General features: G+C 35.0%; 1 protein-coding gene across 1 annotated transcript in view; it reads left to right on the top strand.

Moving 5' to 3' along the window:
- The first annotated feature begins 1,707 nt into the window (after positions 1 to 1,707).
- Positions 1,708 to 9,992, top strand: part of LOC115991388 (DNA-directed RNA polymerase III subunit 2-like) — a 44,428-nt gene continuing 36,143 nt past the window's right edge. The window contains exons 1-6 of the mRNA XM_031115088.1: positions 1,708 to 1,848; positions 1,981 to 2,091; positions 6,134 to 6,193; positions 7,566 to 7,598; positions 7,787 to 7,831; positions 7,914 to 8,012. Of these exons, the coding sequence (XP_030970948.1) occupies positions 1,708 to 1,848; positions 1,981 to 2,091; positions 6,134 to 6,193; positions 7,566 to 7,598; positions 7,787 to 7,831; positions 7,914 to 8,012 (489 nt within the window). The remainder of the gene's footprint in view (positions 1,849 to 1,980; positions 2,092 to 6,133; positions 6,194 to 7,565; positions 7,599 to 7,786; positions 7,832 to 7,913; positions 8,013 to 9,992) is intronic.

Below are 9,992 nucleotides of genomic sequence, written 5' to 3'. Positions count from 1 at the left end.
ACCTCTCAAAAAAAAAAAAAAAAATTTAAAGTAAAATTTTATTAAAAAAGCAGAAAGGGGCAGACCCATGTACACAGGAAGTGTACAATAGATCTACCAAAATTAAACGCTAAAAGTATCGATCAAGGAAATCAGGGAAGCAGCACAAGAACACAACCCCGAAACATTTATCCACTCAAACAACGTCTTGTGGATTAAAAGCTTCGGGTTATGAACTGATCTTTCTCAGCCCTCAAAACCGAGCATTCCTCTCCCTCCATAGACCCCACATAGGGTGATGAGGGATCATGCTCCAGGTTTCAACATTAGAACTCCTCCTAAACTTGCCTTTCCAACTTGCTGAAAGCTTCACAACATCTTGTGGCATAACCCAATAAATCCTTAACAGTGAAAATTCTATGGTCCAAAGCTCTCTAGCCATTGTGCAATGGAGAAGTGGATGATCAATAGTTTCCCTATTCCTCTTACACATGTAGCACTAATCTATCACAACTAATCTTTGCTTTCAAAGGTTATCTGTAATTAAAATTTTCCCAAACACTGCAGTCCGTAGTACAAAGCTAGCCTTTGTCAGAACTTTAGGCTTCCAAAGACTCTTTCAAGTATATGACTGATGAGATGTTGAGTGAAGACAATCTGTGAAGATAGAGTTCACAAAGTGTGTCTGTTACTCATCTTTTCTCCAAAAAGTAAGTTAAATCCATAAAAGTGGTGATCGACTGTAGTTCCCAGCCTTGGATGAGGCAAACAAAACCGATATCCCAATGGTAACTATCCCCTATGCACAAATTTTCTTTCAAATCAGATTGGAGGAAATAGGTGACAGGCCAAATGAAAATCTGTGTAGTTTATTTAGACAACTTGTTAGGTCATCTATATAAATTACATGACCATATTTAGTAATATATGGAGTGTAATATATATGGTATGGAATACGTGTGCATTCCATTAGGTTTAAGATTTTAAAAAATATTTTTAAATGTTGGCATAAAAAACAAAAATGAAAAAAAAGTCAATAGATGTACCTACGGGTATATTACAGATTTAAATGAAACATTTGGGACTAAAAGAATGGCCATAACTAGACATTTAAGACCATGACTTTTATTTCAATTGGACTTCACATGGGGTTCCCATTAAATAAGTCTTGAATAGACGAAGTTGCGAAGTAGATGGCTGCATCAGTGAGGGTAATATTAACTGAGGATAAAATGATGTAGAATCTTTTGAGATGGTTAGGACATGATGCCTATGAATGTTCTAGTACAAAAGAGTGACTATATTGATATGGAACGGACAAAGAGAAGTAAGAGCAGACAAAATAATGCTTAAAAGTTATAAGGCATGATTATTAGAGAATAGGGAAGTAATTGGGGACATGTCCCAGCATGATCAAGTGATGTAAAGGGTTCCATGGTGTCAACCATGATTAATTGGACTTGTGGCTAGCTACATTAGCTGAGTATTTTTACTCAAATCATATATTACTGGTATATTTTTACTATGATTTGGATGCAGTTAATCATGCAGAGTGTTTCTTTTTTTTTTTTTTTTTTTTTTTTGGGGGCGGGGGATTTAATTTTCAATAGTTTTGTTACTGGTGGTCTTTTATGTTATTATACTAGTCCATTATGACTTCCTGACTAATGTTTGTAACCCATTTGTATTCTTCCAAATTTTAGTTTGGGTACTATGTAATCACTTAATATGTATTTATGGCTGCTTCCATTGCGTGGTTTCAGCATCAACGCATCTGTGACAAGCAGCACTGAGGATCGGAAAAGCAAAACAGTTATCTTGATGGAAAAGGGGAAGATGTATTTACACCTAAATATGTTTTCGGAAAAGGTCTTTGCATAGCTACCATCTATTTTTCCCTTTTTGTCCATCTCTGATCCAAGTTTATTTGCTTCTCTCTTTTTCCTAGTTGTTGTAAGATTATATTGTTGATAATTTTAAATTATTTAACATTTGCTACAGATTCCTATTATGGTAGTCATGAAGGCAATGGGAATGGAGAGTGATCAAGAAGTTGTACAGATGGTTGGAAGAGATCCTCGTTATAGTGCTGTACTTTTGCCATCCATTGAGGTAGCAATATGGTCAAGGATTTGAAGTCTACATTTAATCTCTTTGTTGGAAATGTCAAATATTGTTTAAGCAATCTAACTAAAATTTATAAGTCAAAGCAGAATTTACCCCCAAATTTTCTAGCTTGTGATGTCACTAAGTATCCCAATTTGTCACAGCCACACCATGTTTACAAGAGCAGTCTCCCAACCTTTATTACCTTCCTGCAAAGTAGAAACTAAATTCAAGCTCCCTTTTCAAAACTCACAGCAGGCATCACTTGGCTAAATTTGCCTTCCACAAGAAAACCTAGAGAATGCATTGATTCCATGCACAACACACACTCATTTTTCTGCTTTGCAGTTGAAACGCCAAGCTGCCTTAGGGAATTATATGTGTTGCAGCCAAATAATTGTCAACAAGCAGTTAACAAATAATTTCCCCCTTAGACATGCCCACTTGCATGGGATTGCCTCAAGTTTACACACAACTGCTGCTTTCTTGGCCCATCCATGATAATTGCTCTACCTTGCTGTTGCCATTTGTTGCCTAAATGTGCACATTTATAAAAAACATTCACTTCCCATAGGGAACGTAATTGGCAGCCCCCTTAAAGATGTATAGGAGGTTAGGGAAAGCTGGTTCTAGTGCTCAAGCATTAATTTGGGATGTTTTGGATGATGAAGAGCTCTCTTGGTACCTTGCTTAGTTTATCTAAAGCTGAATTGAATCTTATTTATTTGTAATCTCCAGATTTCTAGAATGGGCCGTCCTTGGCTGTAGCAAAACCCTATGAGTTGTCCTTTTCCTATTTGGTTTAGAAGTCCTTAAGTATGGCCATGGAATCACTCATCTACGGCGGAGGGTCATAGCCATGAAATATGGGGAGGGGAAAGGGGGTTGGTGCACTAGAGTTTGCAGAAGGGCTCATGGTTGTGGATTATGGCGGAGTATTAGTGAAGGGTGGGAAAGTTTTGCTAAGCATTTGTCTTTTGTGGTGGGGGGTGGTTCTCTTATTCTTTTTTGGCATGATAGATGGACTGGGGATGTCCCTCTTAAAATTCTTTATCCCCAGTTATTTTTGTATTCAGCCAATAAAGAAGCTTATGTTTCTGAAGTGTTAAGCCCTCCAATGGGTGATAATGACAGAGTGTGGAGTTTAAGCTTTTTTAGGGATTTCAATGATTGGGGGTTAGCGGCTTCATATTCCCTACTTCAATTCATCCAAATCCGGATTCCTAGGGGTGATGGGTGTGACAGGCTTCGTTGGGGTCTTAATGGAAGTGGGAAGTTTGACATTCGGTCTTTTTATCATAAGATTTGAAATGCAACTCGCTCCACTTTCCCTTGGAAGGGCATTTGGAAAGTAAAGGTTCCTAAAAGGGTGGCATTTTTTATGTGGACAACAGCTCATGGTCAGATTCTAACCTTGGATAACCTTATGTTTCGTGGTCGCTCTTTGGCGAATCGTTGTTGTATGTGCTGTTGTAATGTGGAATCTATGGATCACCTATTACTTTTTTGTCCGATAGCTCATTCTTTGTGGACGTATATGCTTCAGCTGTTTGGGATCGATTGGGTCATGCCAGGTTCAGTAGCAGATTTATTATTTTGTTGGTACCATTGGCTTGGAAGCATAGTTCCGATATTTGGAATTTGGTTCCAGGCTGTTTAATGTGGACTATTTGGACTGAACAGAATCGGCGTTCTTTTGAGGATAAGGGGAAAACTGTGGTTCAGTTATTAGATTTAAGCCAACAAACCCTCTTTGATTGGTCTCGGTGTTGGGGTCTCTCTAATTGTTTTACCCTTATGAAATTCCTTTTGTCTATTAGTATTTCTTAGTGGTTGCTTGTTCACTACCGTGAACTCTTTGTATTTTCATGCTTTTCCCATATTAATAATATTTTTTCTTACTTATAAAAAAAAAAACTTTTTTCCTTGTAATTAGTAAACCTAGTCTTTCTACAAATAGGTTATTTAGGAGTCCTTGTTATGATTTCTTAGGATAGCCTAGTGTTTTATATTTTTTTATTTAATGTTCTATTCATTGTTTTAATACCAAACAGCCATCAACACATTCAAAATCCCATTTTTTTCATTACGTAAACCCTTAAACATCAACACTTATTCAAGAACTTTTCAAGATCTCATCAAGAAATTTAATATAGTGTTGAATTCCTAAAGATCCTACATCAAACTATCTGAAGTTGGCAATGGGAGCTGCTTTCATGATCCATTCTACTGAAATGAAGGTTTTTCTGTTTGTTTGTTTTTTTGGATTTTTTTTTGTTTTGTTTTTAATTTTAAAATAAGTAAAGTTTCATTAAAAAAAGGCTAGAAGGGTGCCACCCATGTACACAAGAAGTGTACAACAGTACATTAGTTTAAATGCTAAAAGTTCATTGATCTATTAAACTAGACAAAGTAGTAAAAGAAAACAGCCCAACAACATTTATCCACTCAAACAGAGTCCTAAGGAATACAAAAATTCAGTTGATGAAAGGATTTATCACAACCCTCAAAAGTCCGAGCATTCCTCTCTTGCCAAAGACCCCGCCAGAGGCAATGGGAAATCATACTCCAAATCTTATCATTACAAATGCCCGAAAGTTGGATAGGATGGCCCTTATGTAAGGATTATATTGCCCCGAATTTTTATGAAATACAGGATGCTCATTAAATATAAATAATAAAATAAGAAACTAATTCACTTCTACACCTGGTGAACTTGTATTTCTGACTAGCTAAAAGCTTTACAACACCTTTTGGCATAATCCAATGCACCCAAACAATGAAAAAAAATCTTGAAATAAAGCTTTCTAGCCACTATGCAATGGGATGTAGATGATCAATAGTTTCCCCATCCCTCTTGCACATGCAGCACCAATCTAGAACAACGATTCTCCACTTCTGATGGTTATTTGTAGTGAAACGAAACGTTTCTGCAAAGCTGTTGTCCATAGGAAAAACCTAACCTTTGTTGGAACTTTAGGCTTCCACAGACTCTTCCAAGGCAAGGAATAGGATTGGTGAGAAGGCGGTTCCAACAAATCGTATCCATTCAATCCTGTCTCATCTGCCCAAAATAAATCAAATCCATAAAAGGAGCAATTGACTCCTGTTTCCAATCCTGGACTGGGTGAACAAATCTTACATAGTTACATCCCAATGGTAACTTTCCCCTACAAAGGACAGGTGTTTTTTTTTTTTTTGTGGGAATTTTTCGGTATTGTTCATACGTACTGTTCACAGCCCTTGAAAGGTCATGGTGTTTCCTTGTTTTTCCTTCCTTTCAACCCTAACTCAAATCTTTTCTACCATACCCTTCAAAATCTTGAATCCCTAGAATTTTCAAACATTTTAGATCATAAATAGGCTCTGTAAGATTCCTAGCGGTACGTCCTTTACCGTTGCTAGAGAATTCCAGCAAGTGGTTTTCTTAGTTATTAACTTCTTTTGTCCATCAAAGTTGTTGAATCTTTTGAAGGCATAATTCAATCTTGAAACCTAACCTTTCTCCTGTGATCTCAGATTCTAGATTTATAGATTCTTGTAACTAAGCCCACCATAACCACATGTAGATAAAAAAGTTGTATCAAGTGCACAAACCTTCCCCTTTGACCAGGTCTGGGAGATGTGATTGGTAAGCAACCTTACCCCAAATCTTTATTATGTCATTCTATTTACCCTTTTTATTCTTCTATCAACTTGTGGAGGTGCTTGCACCCATGTATACACAGAGATGCACATGTTTGTATACCGGCGTGATGTCACTCATGGATATTAGCCCAATATATCCAGAAAGTGTACAAATTATTTATTTATTTATTATTATTATTATCTGTGTAGTAGATAATAAAAATGAAGTTTGTGCTTTGTTACGAGTAATTATAAAATTCTTTGGTGGTTGATTATTGCCTGATGTATCTTTTGAGTGTTGGCATTGTAATTTATATTTCTGACTTTGTTATTTATATTTTGGGCCTGCGAACCCCTTCTTTGATTCTTTTAATATTTTCTCTTTTAGTCTTACCTTTTTAGTATGTTGCTCAACTTTCAGGAATGTGCAAACAAGGGTATATTCACAAAACAGCAGGCTTTGGAGTATCTTGATCCAAAGGTGTTATGCTGCTTGATATTTTAATGCAATTTATTTCATTAATGTGGCATTTCACTCCTTGGTGTTAATAACTTGAAGTGGACTTCTGTGGTTGAAACATACAGTGGACTGTTATAGCATTATTTGGATCCAACACTACTCCTATATCATTATTGGTGATGCAGTTGTTGGGGTCATTACTCCTGTTGTTTGATTCCTGTTCTTCTTGGCTGAAAAAAAATAGTTTCTCACTCTTTTCATTGTGAATTTGTAGATTTTAATTTGACATTAAAGATATCTTGCTTTGTGACAATGTAGACTTCCTGATGGCTGAAATTTTTTGAAATATATATATTTTTTTTGTTTTTTTTGGATTATGGTTAGGTTTGTTGGATCTTCAGGTCTAGCAATGAATCTTCAGAATCTGATACTTATAAAAAATAGGGGGAATTTTGAGAATCTGATATGCAGCTTATTTTTATGAATTGTGAGAAAGAGACCACGCATAGTGGACAAAGTCAAATGCTCACCATGGTGACATTTTTCTTATTGTTGAGCTTCGCATGTGGGGCTTGAAGTGGAACTCTCTTCCCTATCTTCTCTATAATATATGGTTATAATTTTTTTGGTTTGATCTGTTTTGACCCAAAAGAATCTACCGCATGGATGGGCATGTCATCTATGCAGTCAAGTGAAATTTGTAAAGTTTCTTGATTTCTTTTGATTGGTTGCTAAGTAACACAGCCACTTCTGCAATGGATCCATTCTTTCTTTTACCTTTTTAACAATTTAAACAAAATTAGGCCATATTTAACACTCTTTACACTTGCCATAATGATTGACGAATTTCCAAATTTGGACATTCTAGAGACGTGTTAGACCCATTGTGACCTATTGCAACATAAGCTTGTAACTATGTTTATTTGACACATTATAAATATCTATACATACACACAAAGTATAAGTATATTTTGTTGGTAAAGTTACAGACAATTGGTGGGTTTTGAATCTATGACCTTACTCTCAACCTTGCTCTCAAAAGAAAAAAAAGGGGGGGAGGGGGTGAGGAATATGTGTGTGATATTATGTAAAAATGAACATATTAATTGGTTTTTTTAGGGTTACACTTACATTGAAGAGAACTTTTTAAAATTGTATGGCTATTTCTCTTGTCCCAAAATCCATTTGAATTATTATTTTTTGGATAAATAAATCCATTTGAATTTGCTTTGTAGTGCTAAGTTGTCAACTTAGCATTAGTATCTTTAGAATTTGTCTTGGTATCTATGGAACTAGTATCCTGAAAATAGATTGATTTTTGATGTGATCTTTGATTTTAAGTGGTACAGGTTGTCATGTGTTTCCTAACCTCCATATCGTATTGCTGTTGCAGGCGAAGAGGACTTATGCCAGTGCATCAGAAAAGGTCTTCTTTACCTTATATATATGTGTGTATGTGTGTGGATGATGTATTTGTTTTGATCTGTATTTCAATATAATCTTTGCACATACAATCACAAAACATATATGTATGTATGTAAGATTTCTTTTCAATTGCAAACAATTTATCTTTTTTAAAATTTTAACTCCAACTACTCTTGAGTTTTTTTATAGGGAGCTTTACCTGTCCTTCGAGATATGTTTCTTGCAAATGTACCAGTAAGTTTTGTTTCAACCTTTTGAGCTTGGAAATTTATGATGGTCCTCCATTGTTCTTTTATTTTTTATTGTTTTTTTCTAGGTGCGCCAGGGTAGTTTCCGTGCGAAATGCATATATGTTGCTGTAATGTTACGACGTGTGATAGATGCATTTCTGAATAAGGATACAATGGATGACAAGGTAATTAGTTTAATTCCAAAACTAACCAAACTTTTCTAGTTTTTAAGATGATAAGCGTGTTTATTAGACAATTTCTCTTTTTATGGTGGATGTATGAATCTTTATTTGAAATGTTTAATAGATTTCAATAGCCTATTAAAAATGGTTTAAATTATTTTATTATAGTGTTTTTATAGAATTCATAACATGGTTTAAATTATTTACATGTAATCTAACATACACATTTTAATGCATTTGAGGTCCAAAATATGTAATTAGTGAATTCATGTCAAATATTATTGACATCTCCTTGTTAAAATTGATTTGTCGAAATTTTTTTTTTTTTTTGGTTTGTCTTTTAGCTATGGTTGCATATTCTAAACACATTAATTCTAATTCCTTTTCATCTATTTGTTAGTGGAGTAGGTTTCAATAAACTTAATTTTTCTTAGAGAAAATTTGTGTGAGCAGTTGGATTTTTATTTTTATTTTTTTGGTTTCTTCTTTCATTTTTGGCTTCAGCAGTTTAAATTGATTTCATCATTCTCAAATATTATAGTAGAATTTTATTTAGACACAGTTTTCTTAGAGCAAAAATTGTGTCATCACTCATCGCTGAGTTTTCTTGGAGTTGTGATAATTTTTTTTATATATTTTTTTATGCAGTGGCTGGAATTTATAAGTTTTGTAAAGCAATTTTTAAAGAAATCTTTTAGTAGCTGGACAATATTTTCTACAAATTTGGCTATGCCCGTAACAAATTTATACAATAATAGTTATGTCACCAATACAATAATTTCTATAAAATAGGCAAAAGCCACAAATCAAACACAATAATAATATAATTATTATAAGTACTATCTCTCCCAGTCTCCCAGCATGTCCACCCAAACTATCATTGCATTTTCTCAACCAATGTATATTCATTTTTGGGATTCTGCTAGAATTCTTAGTATTCAAAGTAATTATAATTATTATCCTTAATAATTATCCTTAATATTAAAACTCTATACTTTACTACCAATCAAACTACCAAACATGGGGTAACATGAGAATTATAGAGTAAATGGTAAAAAAGCAAAAGCAACACAGAGCAACACAATTAAACAAAAAAGCAATGTAGAGTAACCCCATTCAAACCAAACGGCACGCAGAGCAAGAGTAATAGCAAAATCAAAAACAAAACCCAACACACTGTATCATCTACCTACGCGCAGATGATCCTAGCCAAAACCCACTAAGCGAAAAGAATGTAGCATCTCCCCAATGAAACTGTCTTAGTCCCTAAAACTTGATCCGTTTCAATCACCAATTTGTTAGCTTGCCAAAAAGAGTATATATGACCAATACTCAGACAAAGGATACGCCAACCTAAACCTTGTATGGCTTGAGAGGCAGTCTCTTGGGAATGGAAAACAGGTGGTGGTTTGGGGACGTTGAAGATGCAGAGGAAGGGTTTGAGTGAAGATTTATGGGGTTTTGAAGGGTTTATTTGAGATTTAAGCAATGAGGAGGAAGTGGAGTCCATTTGTGTTATTTGGCGGTGAATGTAAAGGTTTAATATGGGTTTTAAGTGAGAGTGAGGGATTATATCGGTGTGGTGTTTGAAGCAGTGAATGGGCATGACTGGTTTTGATTGAATTTATTGAACTTTGACTGACTGGGATACAGTGGATGGCACTAACATTTTCTTTTGGCTGTGCTGTTTCAGGTTTTGTTTTTTGACATGCCTGTTTTTAAAGTGGTTTTTTTTCCCTACATGGCAGAACAGGAGACATTTTAGGATTTAACTTTCTCTCACTTTTTGCTTTTATATATAGTATATTAGATTTAATGTGTGTGTGGTCATGTGGTGGTTGGGGGGGAGCGCTTAGGTGGGTTTGAGATTCAAAATCTTGCTATGCAAAGAAAGAAATTGTAGGTGATGCTGCAATTTTTTCCTCAGATTAGGCCACTGACTTTGATGCTATAATCATCTCCCACCCCTCTTCTTTATGTTTA

The sequence above is a fragment of the Quercus lobata genome, chromosome 5 (assembly GCF_001633185.2).
Source record: "Quercus lobata isolate SW786 chromosome 5, ValleyOak3.0 Primary Assembly, whole genome shotgun sequence".
In the NCBI taxonomy this organism is placed as follows: domain Eukaryota; kingdom Viridiplantae; phylum Streptophyta; class Magnoliopsida; order Fagales; family Fagaceae; genus Quercus; species Quercus lobata.
The sequence above is the reverse complement of the archived record's forward strand: the minus strand, read 5'-3'. Positions and strand labels throughout refer to the sequence as shown.